The 17,961-nt window shown below is 43.4% G+C and overlaps 1 protein-coding gene across 2 annotated transcripts in view; it reads left to right on the forward strand.

The window, feature by feature from the left end:
* SRGAP1 (SLIT-ROBO Rho GTPase activating protein 1) overlaps positions 1-17,961 on the forward strand; it is a 318,942-nt gene that overhangs the window by 238,434 nt on the left and 62,547 nt on the right. For both annotated transcript variants that reach the window (XM_002711308.6, XM_017341950.4), the window contains exons 9-10: positions 14,461-14,658; positions 15,899-15,983. In XM_002711308.6, coding sequence (XP_002711354.1) covers positions 14,461-14,658; positions 15,899-15,983 — 283 coding nt within the window. The remainder of the gene's footprint in view (positions 1-14,460; positions 14,659-15,898; positions 15,984-17,961) is intronic.

Here is a 17,961-nt window from a genome sequence, read left to right on the forward strand (position 1 = left end):
ATCTGGACCAGCCATTACCTCCAGAGAGTGGGATTCTCGGATTGGCCAGCCTAGATATCATGCCGCTCACAGAACCCTCTGGTTGACAGCCCCCTCGGAAGTCATGTGTTTCCTGAAATAGTTCTCGAAAGGAAGCAATGTAGAGAGGGGAGAAAAAAAAAAAACTTATCCTGATGAAATGAATTAGCAAAATTCACTTTAGTCCCCTGTTTTATTTCAATCCCCCTGGGATATTTTGAGTTTGTGTATGTTTGTTTCTGTTAAGACAGAGTGACATGTTTCCATACCAGTATAACTTTTTTTTTTATTTAGTAAATATAAATTTCCAAAGTACAGTTTATGGATTACAATGGCTTCCCCCCCCCATAACTTTCCTCCCGCCCGCACCTCTCCCCTCTCCGGCTCCCTCTCCCATTCCATTCACATCAAGATTCATTTTCAATTCTCTTTATATACAGAAGATCGATTCAGTATATATTAAGTAAAGATTTCATCAGTTTGCATCCACACAGAAACACAAAGTGTAAAATACTGTTTCAGTACTAGTTATAGCATTACTTCACATTGGACAACACATTAAGGACAGACCCCACATGAGAAGTATGTACACAGTGACTCCTGTTGTTGACTTAACAATTTGACACTCTTGTTTATGGCATCAGTAATCTCCCTAGGCTCTAGTCATGAGTTTCCAAGGCTATGGAAGCCTTTTGAGTTCGCCAACTTCGATCTTATTCCGACAGGGTCATAGTCAAAGTGGAAGTACTCTCCTCCCTTCAGAGAAAGGTACCTCCTTCTTTGATGGCCCCGTTCTTTCCACTGGGATCTCACTTGCAGAGAGAGATCTTTCATTTAGGTCGTCTTTTTTTTTCCCGAGTGTCTTGGCTTTCCATGCCTAAAATACTCTCATGGGCTCTTTAGCCATATCCGAATGCCTTAAGGGCTGATTCTGAGGCCAGAGTGCTATTTAGGACATCTGCCATTCTATGAGTCTGCTGTGTATCCCACTTCCCATGTTGAATCGTTCTCTCCCTTTTTTATTCTATCAGTTAGTATTAGCAGACACTAGTCTTGTTTGTGTGATCCCTTTGACTCTTAGTCCTTTCATTATGATCAGTTGTGAACAGAAATTGCAAGTGATCAATTGTACAATTTGGGACATACCAGTATAACTTGGTCAGATCCCACTGTAGCTTTCTGGCCTCCATTCTTGCTAGAGGAACCAAACCAGCCCTTACTCATTTGTATGTGTTTGAAATACAACACATAGGACCTCTAGATAAAGTCCCATAAATGAGCCCTTCCAACAGAACAGTATTACTTTCCTTGAGGTAGTGTTTTTGCCTAATGAAGTTTGCAGGATCCTATTAGATCTTCAGGTTTTTTTTTTTAATTTATTTATTTGAAAGACAGAGGGCCAGATAAGGGGAGAGAACAGAGAGGGATTGAGATAGAGAGATCCTCTATCTGCTAGTCCACTCCCACAGTGCCTACAACATCAAGGGAATAGGGTGGGCCAGGCCAAAGCCAGGAGCCAGGAACTCCATCCAGGTCTTCCACACGAGTAGCAGGAACCCAAACACTTGGGCCATCATCTGCTGCCTCTCAGGTACATTAACACGGAGCTGGATCAGAAGCTGGAAGCAGCACTCCGTCTGCACCACGTACAATGGCCGCTTCTACATCTGCAGTTTGTTATATCTACTGACTTCCAGTTTTTTTCACCTGCTATATCCTCCTGCTGTTTTATTTGGAAAACATTCTCTAAACTGTAGTAAAAGAGTGTGTTATATACAAGGTCAAGACTGGCAGCACACAGGCCTGTTTTGTTTGGCTCCAGAGGTTTTGCCCTATTCAAAAAAAAAAAAAAACAAAAAAAAAAAAAAACAAAACAAACAAACAAACAAACAAAAAACAACAACCAGCAAATGTGGCCTGCATTGCATTATGAAGTGAAGAGCTGGAGTGTTGGACTTCTCCATTCAGCTCACCATTTTCCTACATAGGACACGTATATTCGTGTTACCTGTCTGGCCTCTGCTGCTCTTTGAGTGTGTGGCCCTTCCTGTGGAGAATCATGGTGTCCTTGTAAACTGATAGAAGCAGTCAGTGCCTTTTGAGGGTGAATTTTTAAAAATGAGCTGCAGCAGCAAATCCGGTGGCTTGTCCTGATGTTTCTTGTGAGCATGACTGGTGGTTCATGATTCATTGGACTCAGAACAGCATTCGCTGCAGTTGAGTGGGGTTCCCAGAGAAAGTTAGACTTTGGGCAGCCAGTATATTGCCTTAGGTGTGGAAGGAGGACAAGATATTTCAGTGTATATCCAGATGCCCTGGGGGAATAGGGCAGTTTGGTTATCCTGCAGGTTGTTCTCAGAGATGAGCTGATGGAGAAGCTGAAGTTCTGTGATGAGAGGCTTTGAGAGTCCAGTGACGACATTTTGTTCCTGTGGTTCAGTTCATTTGAGTGCAATACATATGTGTTGAGTGCTTCTAGATTTCAGATATTTTACCAGGTATGGGAGTACAGGGATGAGTCAAAGACAGATGTCCGGCATGAGAGGCAGACTGTAACAAGTAGTTTATGTGAACACAACACAATTATCATTGATTTGTGATCCCAGGGTAATGTTTTTCTCTACCCTAAGTAAGGAATTCACTTTCCTGCTTCATTCCCTCAAATGGTCGCAACACCTGGGGCTTGGCTAGGCTGAATCCAGGACCCTAGAATTGCATCCAGGTCTCCCATGTGGGTATCCCATATTCCACAGTTTTCCCGGGTGCATGAGCAGGGAGTAGGATTGGAAGTGGAGCAGCCAGGACTCAAACTAGTGCTCCAGTATTGGATACAGGCAGCACAGGCAGTGGCTTAACCTACTACGGCATAAAAACTGCCCTGAAAATTTGTATTTAACCTTTGTCATAGAAATTTCTGCTTACGGGTCATTCTCATTGCTGCTTTCTTTCATAGTCTGTCTCTTGAGTAATTACCAAGATATTACAACTCCTTTCTGTTAAAGTCCTTCTTTCCTCTCTTTATCTAACACAACCAAAGAAAGAGAAACATGAATTACATTAAGTAGAGCAACCATGGCTTTCATATTTTTAGAACAGTATTGGTTTTAAGTATTTGCTCCATTTTCAGACCATTTGTGCCAGTTTTTGGTCCAGAAAATAGAGTTTTCATCAACATGTCACTTCCATCCTCACCGTGAAATCTTCTCACATAGGAAACAACTAAATGATAGTGGAACTGCCACCCTGAGGGGAATACATAGGAGAGAAACCTGTGATTCCTCGATCACCCTGCAACAGTGTTTAATGAACTGACAGCCCCATATATATTTTCCTAGCACCATTTAAAATCTTCCACTAGCAGCTTTTCAGACTGTTATAAAAATATATTCCTTCCACAAGATATTTTCAACAACAATGAGCAAGACTTTAGGCAAACATCTGAGACAGTTTTTATGGCATGGATAATTAGGGAAGTAAGACATACTTCAGTTACTCCTCCTGCCTAGGGTAGAAAAAAATCCCATTTCCCCCCAAATTTCCCATAGTAACGAAGACCACAGCAGAATTCCAGGTCATGTAAATCAGTGATTAATTCCTCATGGAGAATTGGTATAAGATGTAAAGCTTGATGACCAGTGAATTATAATTGCTGTTCCTGGGCTTCTCCCTGGCCTTGAACTTAATTTTTGCCTATTTACGTGTGTCTGACATGATTTCAATCTTCTACTGATGAGGCAACAGTAAAAGCCTAAGTAAGACATAACTGTCCTTATCATCACTTAAATGACTCCATCCTGGCCAAAATTGAAAACAGGATCAGCTATCTTTTGCTACAAATCCATATTTTGTGCTTCGGATGAGCTTTGTCTCACTCAAGGGAAGATCTTGATCCAAAAGAAAACCAAGGGGAATGGGGAGAATTTCTGGAGAGGGTATGTGAGAAGCAGGGTGCCCCAACGACAAGGGCAGAGCTCGGGATGAATTGACAGGAAAGCACACATGGCTGGTGCATGCGGAACACGCGTGGGCACCCGTGGATTTGCAACCAGGTGACTTCCATTTCTTCCCTTCAGGGAACATCCTATGACAGCCTTCTGTGTTCCAGGCACTGTGCTGGTCACTGGCGAGAGAAATATTAATAAACTGTTCTGAACCTCAGCTTAGAGCTCTAAACAGTGTGGTAGGTGGCTGTGAAAAATGGATTCAGGATAATGTCCATTAGACCATCCCCAGGACCCGGTGTGCCCAAATGAGCCATTAAATCAGAGTCGAGGTGGACCACAGGAAAACAGGTTTTGTGAAACACAACTCAGGGCAGAAATATCGTTCAGAGAGCCCTGGCCAATGGTGCTGTTTTCTTTCTTGGATTCAATTGAATCATAGCTGAGACAGGAATTTCTTCAAAAATCAGAAGAGACCAGCAATTTGTAAACACTCCCTTAAAATATGAATTACTAGGGTGAATTCTTCTGAAATGATAATGGAACCCCAAAAAAGTCTCATGGAGAAGCAAAAAATAGGACTGTTTTTCAGATCTGGTAACACTTGACCCAGCCTGGACTGGGCCTGTAACACCTGCACCCTCACTAGGGTGACAGGAGTGAGGGAAGGCCCTGGCAAGAGGCTCGGTCGCTTCCTTTGCCTTCTGTGGCCTGCACTGACAGTAAGTTTCTGCACCCTTAGCTAATTAATCATGGTGTTAATCCAGTCTCTGTGTGTGTGCGCGCATGTGTCCATGGTACATTTCCACTAATTTAATTTTTAATACATCTGAAATGATGCAGTGCTGTAACTGAAACCCATGGGAGGTCAGGGATGGCAAGGAGGCAGCGGTCAAATGGAGAGGGGAGTGCGGGAGGACAAGCATCACCTTCACAGACAGCAGTGGGTCTTACAGGATGCATCAGCTTGCATCAGTCACAGAGCTATCAAATAACATGTGTTATGGTGTGAATGTGTTGCCCCAAATTTATATGTAGAAGTCCTCACCCGCCATGACTCAGAAGTGACATTATTTGAAGATAGGGTCTTTATTGATGTTATCAAATTAAGTTATTAGGTGAGCCCCAATCCCCCAAAACTGGTATCCTTATTAAAAAAAAAATTAGACACCGACAGACAGAAGGCAACATAAAGAGACCTAGAAACAGGGCTGGCGCTGTGGCGTAGTGGGTTAAAGCCATAGCCTGCAGTGCTGGCATCCCATTTGGGCACCGGTTTGAGTCCTGGCTGCTCCACTTCCAATCCAGCTCTCTGCTAATGCTTGGGAAAGCAGTAGAAGATGGCCCAAGTCCTTGGGCCCCTGTACCCACATGGAAGACCTGGAAGAAGCTCCTGGCTCCTGGCTTCAGATCAGCTCAGCTCTGGCCGTTGTGGTCATTTGGGGAGTGGGCCAGCAGATGCAAGACCTCTCTCTATTTCTCTCTATTTCTCTCTCTTTCTCTCTCTCTCTCTCTCTCTCTGGCTCTACCTCGCAATGTAACTCTGTCTTTCAAATCAATAAAATAAATCTTTGAGACCTAGAAACAAGACAGCCATGTACAAGCCAAGGAAGGATGCCTGCACTAGATCTCTCCCAGAGTCCACAGAAGGAAGGAACTCAGCCGACTGATACCTTGACTTTGGACTTCCAGTCTCCAGAACTACAAGACAATAAATCACTAGTGTATAAGCAGCTCAGTCAGCTCGGCCATAGCAAACTAACACAGTGGATTTGGGGATGGAGACCACCCAAACAGCTTCTTGTGCCACATGCTGTCCAGAGCACCAGAAGAGGCTAAAGAGCCAAGCTACAAAAGCCCAAGGAAGTCACCTCTCCCTCTTCCTTATTATGGTCCATAGCTCAGAGCTCAGCCACCTGTGCAGCTCCTGCAGTACAGACATTCCTTGGTTTGTTGAATCCCCTGCCACATCTTTAGCTTCTCCTTCTACCAACCCTGTGTTTCCCTGATCATGTTTGCTTCATTGTATTCCCCCTGTGACTTATTACCATGGCTGTGTGAGCCAGAAGCTATTGTCATGCCTGAGTGAGAACATCCCCTGGGATGACACGGAACCAGGGGCCTGGTGTCTGGTGGCTTCTATCACATCCTTGATTCTTCCTGACAATTCCAAATCCAAGTCTGACACTGTTGCTTCTGGTAAGGAAGCTGAGAAAAAGAAGGAAAACAACACTGTTGACTTTGGCTCTTTACATGCATAGTCTATATGTGTGTACTTGATCTTGCATCCACCTCCAGTTTTTTGTTTGTTTTTTTTGGATTTTGGTTGGTTTTTTTTTGTTTGTTTGTTTTGTTTTCATAAGAACATGGTTCTATCCTATGGCCACATCCCATACCAAAGTGTCTGGGTTTCAGTCCAAACACTGCTGCCACTTCCAGCTTTCTGCTAATGCATACTTCAGGAGGCTGCAGATGATAGATGAAGTTCTTGGGTCCCTGCCACCAATATGGAAAACTTGAGCTGAGTTTTGATCTTCCAGCCTCTCAGCCTTTGAAGAGTGAACCATCTTTCTCTCTTTCTCAATTTCTCTCTCTCTCTCTTTCAACTAAATAAGTCATTTTTACAGTCTTTTTTCATTTGAAAGATAGAATTACAGAGAGAGAGGTAAAGACAGAGAGAGGTATCTTCCGTATATTGGTTTCACTCCCCATATGGTTGCAATGGCTGGAGCTTAGCTGAGCCAGAGCCAGGAGCTTCTTCTGGGTCTCTTATGTGGGTGCAGGGGCCCAAGGACTTGGGCCACCCTCCGCTGTTTTCTCAGGCTGTTAGCAGGGAGCTGGATCAGAAGTGGAGCAGCCAGGATATGAACCATGTGTGATGCCAGTGCCACAGGTAGTGGCTTTACTTGCTATGCCATGGCTCCGGACCCTCAGCCTGTGTTTTTAACATCAGACTAGATGCAGCTGAAGAGTGAATTATCATGGAAGACAACACTTCAGAAGAAAGTTATCATAATGCAGCACGGAAGAATAAGAAAATACAGAAGAGAAGAGAATGAAGTATAGAGGATATAGTGATGTCTGTATGCTAATTGAACCCCAGGAAGAAGAATCATAGGGAAGAGAGTCAACTTGAAAAACTAAAGGCCACGTACTTACCAGAGCTTATGCAAAAACATCAGATTCAAGAGGTGAAAAACAATTCCAAGCTAAACACATGATGGTGAAGCTAACAGAACACAGAGATGGACATACTCGAGAACATGAAAAGCAGTTGGCAAAAAAAAAGAAGGTTTCAGGCAAAGTCACAGCAGACAGCAGACTTTGCACCCAATAGGATCATGAAGCCACAAGAATGTCCAGTGACAGCTTCCACGTACAGAATGAAAGTCAACCGCCAACTAGGAAAACTGTCTTAAGGAGGGTGAAATAAAAGAAATCTCCAAGGCAACAAAGCTAAACTCTTAACTAAAAGAACTTCTAAAGGGTGCTCTTAAAATGTAAGGAATAAAGATCAAAGGATGTGATGAACAGATCAAGTTAAATGAGTAGTGACTATATATGAAGTTGCTTCAAAAAGTTTGCAGAAAAGACAATTCAAAGAAGTTTATTTTGGTGCAAAACATAATGAAATCCATGTGTAGCTTTTTTTGAAATTTTTTAATTTTTTGACAGAGTGGACAGTGATGAGAGAGAGAGACAGAGAGAAAGGTCTTCCTTTTGCCCTTGGTTCACCCTCCAATGGCCGCCACGGCCGGCGCACTGCGGCCAGTGTGCTGCAGCCAGCGCACCGCGCTGATCCGATGGCAGGAGCCAGGTACTTATCCTGGTCTCCCATGAGGTGCAGGGCCCAAGCACTTGGGCCATCCTCCACTGCACCCCCGGGCCACAGCAGAGAGCTGGCCTGGAAGAGGGGCAACTGGGACAGAATCCGGTGCCCCAACCAGGACTAGAACCTAGTGTGCCAGCGCCGCAAGGTGGAGGATTAGCCTAGTGAGCCACGGCACTGGCAGCATTTTCAAAGTAGGCATTTTCCATGAACTTTTGAAGACCCCCTTCATCAAACAATAACCAGTGTCACATATGAAAATATATAGTCTATTAAACATTACAGAAACAGCATATAAAGCAGGAGGGACAAATATCCTTTTTGCTGTATAGTTTACATTGTGTGGAAGTACGATGAAGCCGTTAATTTACATCAGAGTTTGATAAGCAAAGGTGGAATATGACCTTTGATAAATAAAGTCCCAGAATATAGTATGAAACCATATCTTCATAGCCATCATATAGGAGAAAATTTCTTAAGCAGGGCATGAAAAACACTAACATTGAAGGAGACCATGAGGCTGAACAAAAGGAAGTACTGAGAACACACAGCACAAAGTGGAAAGATACTTGCAACACATATAACTAAAGGAAGACTCATACCCATATCTACACATCCATTTTCTTTAACTTCTATTTAGTAAATATAAATTTCCAAAGTATAGCTGATGGATTACAATGGCTTTCCGCCCCCCCCATAACTTCCCTCCCACCCGCAACCCTCCCATCTCCTGCTCCCTCTCCCATTCCATTCACATCAAGATTCATTTTCAATTATCTTTATATACAGAAGAAAGATTTAGTATATATTAGCCGGCGCCACGGCTCAGTAGGCTAATCCTCCGCCTTGCGGCGCCGGCACACCGGGTTCTAGTCCCGGTCAGGGCACCGGATTCTGTCCCGGTTGCCCCTCTTCCAGGCCAGCTCTCTACTGTGGCCAGGGAGTGCAGTGGAGGATGGCCAAGTACTTGGGCCCTGCACCCCATGGGAGACCAGGATAAGTACCTGGCTCCTGCCATCGGATCAGCACAGTGCACCGGCCACAGCACGCCGGCCGCGGCAGCCATTGGAGGGTGAACCAACGGCTCACTGTCTCTCTCTCTCACTGTCTCTGCCTGTCAAAAAAAAATAAATAAATAAAAAATTTTTAAAAAATTTAGTAAATATTAAGATTTCAACAGTTTGCACCCACATTGAAACACAAAGTGTAAAATACTGTTTCAGTACTAGTTATGGCATTACTTCACAATGTACAGCACATTAAGGACAGAGATCCTACATGAGGAGTAAGTGCACAGTGACTCCTGTTGTTGACTTAACAATTGACACTTTTCTTTATGGTGTCGGTAATCTCCCTAGGCTCTTGTCATGAGTTGCCAAGGCTATGGAAGCCTTTTGAGTTCACCGACTCGAATCTTTTTTAGACAAGGTTCTAGTCAAAGTGGAAGTTCTCTCCTCCCTTCAGAGAAAGGTACCTCCTTCTTTGATGGCCCGTTCTTACCACTGAGATCTCAATCGCAGAGATCTTTCATTTAGGTCCTCTTTTTTTTTTTTTCCAGAGTATCTTGGCTTTCCATGCCTAAAATACTCTCATGGGCTCTTCAGCCATATCTGAATGCCTGAAGGGCTGATTCTGAGGCAAGAGTGCTATTTAGGACATCTGCCATTCTATGAGTCTGCTGTGTATCCTGCTTCCCATGTTGGATCATTCTCTCCTTCTTAATTCTATCAGATGTTATTAGCAAACACTAGTCTTTTTTATGTGATCCCTTTGACTCTTAGTCCTTTCATTATGATCAATTGTGAACTGAAACTGATCACTTGGACTAGTGAGATGGCATTGGTACATGCCACCTTGATGGGATTGTATTGGAATCCCCTGGCACGTTTCTAACTCTACCATTTGGGGCAAGTCAGCTTGAGCATGTCCCAGATTGAACATCTCATCTCCTCCCTCTTTTATTCCCACTCTTATATTTAACAGAGATCACTTTTCAGTTAAATTTAAACACTTAAGAATAATTGCATGTTGATTACAAAGTTCAACCAATAGTATTAAGTAGAAGAAAAAAATACTAAAAGGGATAAAGTATTAAGTTGTTCATCAACAGTCTGGGCAAGGGCTGACCAAGTCACTGTTTCTCATAGTGTCCATTTCACTTCAACAAGTTTCCCCCTTGGTGCTCGGTTAGTTATCACCGATCAAGGAGAACATATGATATTTGTCCCTTTCGGACTGGCTTATTTCACTCAGCGTGATGTTTTCCAGATTCCTCCATTTTGTTGCAAATGACCGGGTTTCATTGTTTTTGACTGCTGTATAGTATTCTATAGAGTACATGTCCCATAATTTCTTTATCCAGTCTTCTGTTGATGGGCATTTAGGTTGATTCCAGGTCGTAGCTATTGTGAATTGTGCTGCAATACACATTAAGGTGCAGACAGCTTTTTTGTTTGCCAATTTAATTTCCTTTCGGTAAATTCCAAGGAGTGGGATGGCTGGGTTATGTGGTAGGGCTATATTCAGTTTTCTGAGGAATCTCCAGACTGACTTCCATAATGGCCTTAGCAGTTTGCATTCCCACCAACAGTGGGTTAGTGTCCCTTTTTCCCCACATCCTCACCAGCATCTGTTGTTGGTAGATTTCTGAATGTAAGCCATTCTAACTGGAGTGAGGTGAAACCTCATTGTGGTTTTGATTTGCATTTCCCTGATTGCTAGTGATCCTGAACATTTTTTCATGTGCCTGTTGGCCATTTGGATTTCCTCTTTTGAAAAATGTCTATTGAGGTCCTTGGCCCATCTCTTAAATGGGTTGTTTGATTTGTTGTTGTGGAGTTTCTTGATCTCTTTGTAGATTCTGTTTATTAATCCTTTATCTGTAGCATAGTTTGCAAATATTTTTTCCCATTCTGTCGGTTGCCTCTTCACTTTCCTGACTGTTTCTTTTGAAGTACAGAAACTTCTCAATTTGATGCAGTCCCAATAGTTAATTTTGGCTTTGACTGCCTATGCTTCCGGGGTCTTTTCTAAGAAGTCTTTGCCGGTGCCAATATTTTGCAGGGTTTCTCTGATTTCTCTAATAATTTCATGGTGTTGGGTCATATTTAGTTCTTTAATCCATGTTGAGTGGGTTTTTGTGTAAGGTGAAAGGTAGTGGTCTTGCTTCATGCTTCTGCATGTGGAAATCCAGTTTTCCAGCACCATTTGTTGAATAGACTGTCCTTGCTCCAGGAATTGGTTTTAGATCCTTGATCAAATATAAGTTGGCTGTAGATGTTTGGGTTGATTTCTGGTGTTTCAATTCTGTTCCATTGGTCTATCCATCTGTTTCTTTACCAGTACCATGCTGTTTTGATTACAACTGCCCTGTAGTATGTCCTGAAATCTGGTATTGTGATGCCCCCAGCTTTGTTTTTGTTGTACAAGATTGCTTTAGCTATTCAAGGTCTCCTGCATCTCCATATGAATTTCAGCATCATTTTTCTAGATCTGAGAAGAATGTCTTTGGTATTTTGATTGGTATCACATTGAATGTATAAATTGCTTTTGGGAGAATGGACATTTTGATGATGTTGATTCTTCCAATCCATGAGCATGGAAGAGTTTTCCATTTTTTGGTATCCTCTTCTATTTCTTTAAGATTTTGTAATTATCATCATAGAGATCTTTAACATCCTTGGTTAAGTTTATTCCAAGGTATTTGATTGTTTTTGTGGCTATTGTGAATGGAATTAATCTTAGCAGTTCTTTCTAAGCCGTGGCTTGCCTGTGTATACAAAGGCTGTTGATTTTTGTGCACTGATTTTATATCCTGCTACTTTGCCAAACTCTTCTATGAGTTCCAATAGTCTCTTAGGAGAGTTCTTTGGATCCCCTAAGGAAAGAATCATATCATCTGCAAAGAGGGATATTTTGACTTCTTCCTTCCCAATTCGTATCCCTTTAATTTCTTTTTCTTGCCTGATGGCTCTGGCTAAAACTTCCAGAACTATGTTAAATAGCAGTGGTGAAAGTGGGCATCCCTGTCTGGTACCAGATCTCAGTGGAAATGCTTCCAACTTTTCCCCATTCAATAGGATGTTGGCTGTGGGTTTTTCATAAATTGCTTTGATTGTATTGAGGAATGTTCCTTCCATACCCAGTTTGCTTAGAGTTTTCATCATGAAAGGGTGTTGTATTTTATCGAATGCTTTCTCTGCATCTATTGAGGTAATCATATGGTTTTTCTTCTGCAGTCTGTTAATGTGGTGTATCACATTGATTGTTTTGTGCACATTGAACCATCCCTGCATACCAGGGATAAATCCCACTTGATCTGGGTGGATGATCTTTCTGATGTGTTCTTGCATTCTATTGGCCAGAATTTTATTGAGGATTTTTGTGTCTATGTTCATCAGGGATATTGGTCTGTCATTTTCTTTCAATGCTGCCTCATTTTCCAGCTTAGGGATTAAGGTGATGCTGGCTTCATAGAAAGAATTTGGAAGGATTCCCTCTTTTTTGATTGTTCTGAATAGTTTGAGAAGAATTGGAGTTAGTTCTTCTTTAAATGTCTGGTAGAATTCAGCAGTGAATCCATCTGGTCCTGGGCTTTTCTTTGTTGGGAGGGCCTTTATTACTGTTTCAATTTCTGTCTCAGTTATGGGTCTGTTTAGGTTTTCGATGTCTTCCTGGTTCAATTTAGGTAGGTTGCATGTGTCCAGGAATCTATCCATTTCTGATAGATTTCCCTGTTTGCTGGCATACAACTCTTTGCACATCTGTTTTAAAAAGAAAAGAGACTCATAACCCAGGAGAAGACTGAATAAGCTATTTGAAGTAATTATTCCTAAGGCAGGAGGTCCAGATTGCTTTAAAGAGGATAATATGGGACGGCCTTTGACATGGCAATTAAGATGCTCCAATGCCACATTCCGATAGGGATTTTTTTTTTTAATTATTTAACAGGTAGAGTTATAGACAGTGAGAGAGAGAGAGAGAAAGGTCTTCCTTCCATTGGTTCACTCCCCAAATGGCCACCACGGCCGGCACTGTGCCAATCCGAAGCCAGGAGCCAGCTGCTTCCTCCTGGTCTCCCATGGGGTGCAGGGCCCAAGCACTTGGGCCATCCTCCACTGCACTCCCGGGCCACAGCAGAGAGCTGGACTGGAAGAGGAACAACCAGGACTAGAACCTGGTGCCCATATGGGATGCTGGCACCACAGGTGGAGGATTAACCACGTGAGCCGTGGCGCCAGCCCTCTGATAGGGATTTGAGTTCCAGCTCTGCTTCCAGTTCCAGCTTTCTGCTAAGGTGCACCCTAGGAGGCACAGATGATGGCTCAAGTTGGTTCCCTGCCACCCACATGGGAGAACTGGACTGAGTTCCCAGCTCTTGGCTTCGGCTTGGCCCAGTCGTGCTTGTGAGATTTTGGAGAGTGAACTAGATCTCTCTGTATCTCTTTGCCTTTCAAATAAAGAAAAATAAACAAACATAGACTAGTGTGTTCAATTTCGTACATCAGACACATGCATATTAAAGCCATACCAGACACCACTCTTAAACATGATGGTTTAAAAGACTGATAAAAACAACTATGGGTGAGAATGTGGAGTAACAAGAATTCTGCTCTTTTAGTGGGAATGTAAATTACAACAGTCATGTTGGAAAATGATTTGGCATACCCCATGAGCAACAGTTCTCGTGTGTGTGAACCAACAAAATTGTGCTCATAGCAATATTATTCATGATAGCTTAACACTTTAAAAAAAAGTCAGCAGCCAGCGCCGCAGCTCACTAGGCTAATCCTCTGCCTGCAGCGCCGGCACCCCGGGTTCTAGTCCCGGTTGGGGCGCCAGATACTGTCCCAGTTGCTCCTCTTCCAGTCCAGCTCTCTGCTGTGGCCTGGGAGTACAGTGGAGGATGGCCCAAGTGCTTGGGCCCTGCACCCCATGGGAGACCAGGAGGAAGCACCTGGCTCCTGGCTTCGGATCGGCACAATGCACCGGCTGTAGCAGCCATCTGGGGGGTGAACCAACAGAAGGAAGCCCTTTCTCTCTGTCTCTGTCTTTCTCTCTCACTGTGTAACTCTGCCTGTCAAAAAAAATCAATCAATAAATGGATGAATTATGATATGTTCTTAGAATGAATATTCAGAAATGAAATATACTCAGAAATGAATGGGTCTCACTAAAGTTGTGCAAAAGAAGCAAAGACAAAAATCATATATGCTCTAGGATAACATTGATGTAAAGAACAAAAATGGTAAAAACGAATGCATGATGTAAGAAATTAGGGTAGTGTGTACCTTCGGGGTGTCAGAGTGTGTGCAGTGCTTGGGAGAGGCATAGGATTGTGTGGAATGGACTGTTTCTTGATGTGAGTGGTGTTGCCATAGGTGTGTTTATTCACTTTGTGATAATTCATTGATCTGCATATTCTGTGCCCGGTGATGTGGGAGATTTACAAGGATTCAAACATAAAGTTGTATCCTCCTTAGGATAATTCTGCAGAAATGTTCCCCTTAAGTTGGTGATATGGGGTCGAGTTTACCTGTCTCTCTGGCTCCCTGAACAGACTCCCAACTCCCTGGGGGCAGGGCCTCTGTCCTACTCTCCTCCTGACAGAGTAGATGACTGTTTTAGGAATTCATGAAATAAGGAACATGAGAAATATATTTCTGTTCCCAGGTTAAGAAAACGACTGAAGCCACCTTGCAGACGATACAAGACATGGTCACCATCGAGGACTACGATGTTTCTGAATGCTTCCAGCACAGTCGCTCCACAGAGTCGGTGAAGTCTACTGTCTCTGAAACCTACCTGAGTAAGCCCAGCATCGCCAAGAGAAGAGCTAACCAGCAGGAAACCGAGCAGTTCTACTTCATGGTGCGCCCACTGCTCCCCACGTCACTGCTTATGTATTTGTTTGTTTGTTTATATTCACTGGAAAGCCAGAACTAGAGAGAGAGCGAGCGAGCGAGTGAGCCATAGAGATATCTGTACTCCCCCAAATGCCTGCAATAACCAGGGCTAGGACAGGCTGAAGCCAGGAGTCCAGGACTCCAGTCGGGTCTCCCCCGTGGGTGGCAGGGACCCATGCACTTGAGTTGTTCTCTGCTGCTTCCCAGGTTGCTTTAGCAGGAAGCTGGTCAGAAGCAGAGTAGCTGGGTCTTAAACCAGCATTCCAGTGTGGAAAGCAGGTATCCCAAGTGGTGGTTTAACCAGCTGTGCCGCACACCTGCCACTCTTTTTAATTTTTTGTTGTTTTTGTTATTGTTCAGGGAGAGAGAGAGAAAGTGCATGTGGGGAAGCTCCCATGTTCTGGTTTATTCTAAGTGCCTGCTGATGGCAGGGGCTGGGCTAGGCCAAAGCTGGGAGCCAGGAACTCAATTACTTGAGCCATGAAGGCTGCCTCCCAGCATCTACACTAGCAGGAAGATAGAGCCAGTAGTGGGAACCAGGAATTGAACCCAGGCACTCCAGCATGGGCTAAAGGAGTCCCACCTGGTAGCTTAGCCACTAGGCCAATGCATGCACCTCCGCTGTCAAGCGGTATCCACGGATACCCAGTGCTGCCTGTATCATTGCATCAGAGTCACCTGGGGTTCTTTATTGAACTACTGACTCCGGTCTACTCTCAGTGTTCCTGATTCCATGAGTCTGGGTGAGAGTTTAGAAATCAGAGGACTGCTCTGCACAAAGTTTTTAAACTTTGATGGCCACAGGTGTCCCCAGGAGAGCTTACTAAAACAGATTACTAAAACAGATTCTGATATCAGTAGGTCTGGAGAGGAAGAGACCTAAGATTCTGCATCTTTGTAAGAAAAAAAATTTAAGAAACAATTTAATTAGTTTTGAACAGAGTCGATGTGTTTTGTAGATACAATCCTAAGAACACGGCAGTGTTCCCTTCCCCTGGCCCTCCCTCAGGCTCCCAAGCCGTGGCTGATGCTGCAGGACTTTGGAGCAGCAGACAAGTCACATCCCGCTCGGGATTAGTTTGTAGAAGTCCTCCCTTAGGAGGGGATGTGGAACATGAAAGCGGCTGCATTTCGGATCTCCTACGAGAAGTCCCCTGACATTGAATGATTTTTTACGAATTAAAAATTCCTCTTGCTTTTCGCAGAAACTCAGAGAATATTTGGAAGGCAGCAATCTCATCACAAAGCTCCAGGCCAAACATGACTTGCTGCAGAGGACCCTTGGAGAAGGTCAGTTACGTGGAACAGACCAGGGGACGACCTGGGTTATGGCTGTGTGTCGTGCATGCCCTCACAGGCCGTGAGCGGTGTCACTCGTGGATCGGTACTTTGCGAATCTGTATGTTTAGATCTGGTTCTCTCCGTATTTGTAAGAATCATGTTCTCCCTGGAACTGTTTTTTTTTTCCCCCTAAAGCTTGACATTAACCTTGACAAAGACTCATAAAACCCAGGGAGGGCTGCAAAGCAGACTCACAGGTCCCCAGGCGGGAACTTCATAGAGTGTGGTGCCCCAGACAGTGGCTGTACCTGCTCCTGCCTCCTGACCAGTCCCTTCCTTCCTTTTTTTCTCGACTTTACCCTTCAAGCCACACCCGTTTGTTTTAATTGGCTGGTCTTTGTCCCAGCTGGGACTCTAGAAACCAGTTAAACCAGTTTGGGTGATTTATTTTTTTCTTTCAATAGGCATTGGTTGTAGTTAAGAAATAATCTAAAATTATCAGTAGATTGCTGTGTCTCATAATAATGACAAAAACAACAGCAAGAGCTAATACTTAGAAGGCTTTGTGTGTGCCAGGCATTGTTCTGAGGGCTTTAATTGGGCACTATTGATTTTCCCATTTTTACAAATGAGGAGACTGGGAGGCAAAGGGACTGTAGGCAAAGGGACTGTGTACATTTTGTTTCTCTTTTTGTCCTTATGAAATTTAAAAGGAGAAAAACAGACACAAAGTCCTTGTGTCTAGTGCCTCATAGTCTGTTACTATAATTAGCTTTTACTCATGCTATAACCTGCAGAATGTTTCAAAAAGTGAAAGAGAACATGGGAGGGAAGAAGAAATGAGAGATGGAAAACTGAGTTGCATGAGAACTGAGTTGCATGAGTAACTCAGGTCAAAAAGAGATTGCCACCATTACACCTAAACTCCTGCCTCCTACCATGCAGGAACCTTCCTTACCCACAAAGCAGTGTTTTAGTCCCCTTATCTCCTTATTTCCTCTGGTGATCCCATCCTCCTTAGGGAATGACCACTGGAGAGTGTCTTTAAAAGCCAAACATAATGTGTGAATCTTCACTTTTTTTTTTTAGGATGCATTTATTTATTTATTTGAGAGGCAGAGTTACAGAGAGAAAGATACAGACAGAGAGACCTTCCATCTGCTGGTTCACTCTCCAAATGGCTACAATGACCAGGGCTGGGCCACATCAAAGCCAGGAGCAAATCTTCATTAAATTCCTAGTCAGAAAAGCAAACATTATAAAGATATTTTGAGGACAATTAGGGCAATTTAAATATAGATGACATTATGATAATGGTATTACGGCTGTGAAGAACACTCTTATTCCTAAGAAACACTTTGCTGAAGTGTCATAATGTCTGCAACTGATTTTTACATGGTTCAGAAAGAAAAAATAGAGGAGAGAGAACGCGAAGGTAAAGCAATTTGGCAAATGTTAATAATTGGGAAATATAAGTAAAGGTTATAAGGATGTTCTCTGTGATAAAAACATATATTGCGGCCGGCGCTGTGGTGCAGTGGGTTAAAGCCGCCACCTGCCTTGCCGGCATCCCATATGGACGCCAGTTTGAGTCCAGGCTGCTCCACTTCTGATCCAGCGAGATCTCTGCTATGGCCTGAGAAAGCAGAAAGTAGAAGATGGCCCAAGTCGTTGGGTCACTGCACGTACATGAGAGACCCGGAAGAAGCTCCTGGCTTTGGATCAGCACAGCTCTGGCTGTTGCAGCCATTTGGAGAGTGAACCAGCAGGTGGAAGACCTCTCTCTCTATCTCTACCTCTCTCTATAACTCTGTCTTTCAAATAAATTAAATACATCTTTCAAAGAATGCGTTTTTAATTTTTAAAAAATTGATGTATTTTATTTAAGAGGCAGATCTCGCATCTGCTGGTTCACTCCCCAAATGCCCAGAATCCTGGAACTCAATCTAGGAGTCCCATGTGAGTGGCAGAGACCCAAGTACTTGAA

This window comes from Oryctolagus cuniculus, chromosome 11 (assembly GCF_051225735.1).
Source record: "Oryctolagus cuniculus isolate XC-2025 breed Fujian yellow rabbit chromosome 11, ASM5122573v1, whole genome shotgun sequence".
Classification (NCBI taxonomy): domain Eukaryota; kingdom Metazoa; phylum Chordata; class Mammalia; order Lagomorpha; family Leporidae; genus Oryctolagus; species Oryctolagus cuniculus.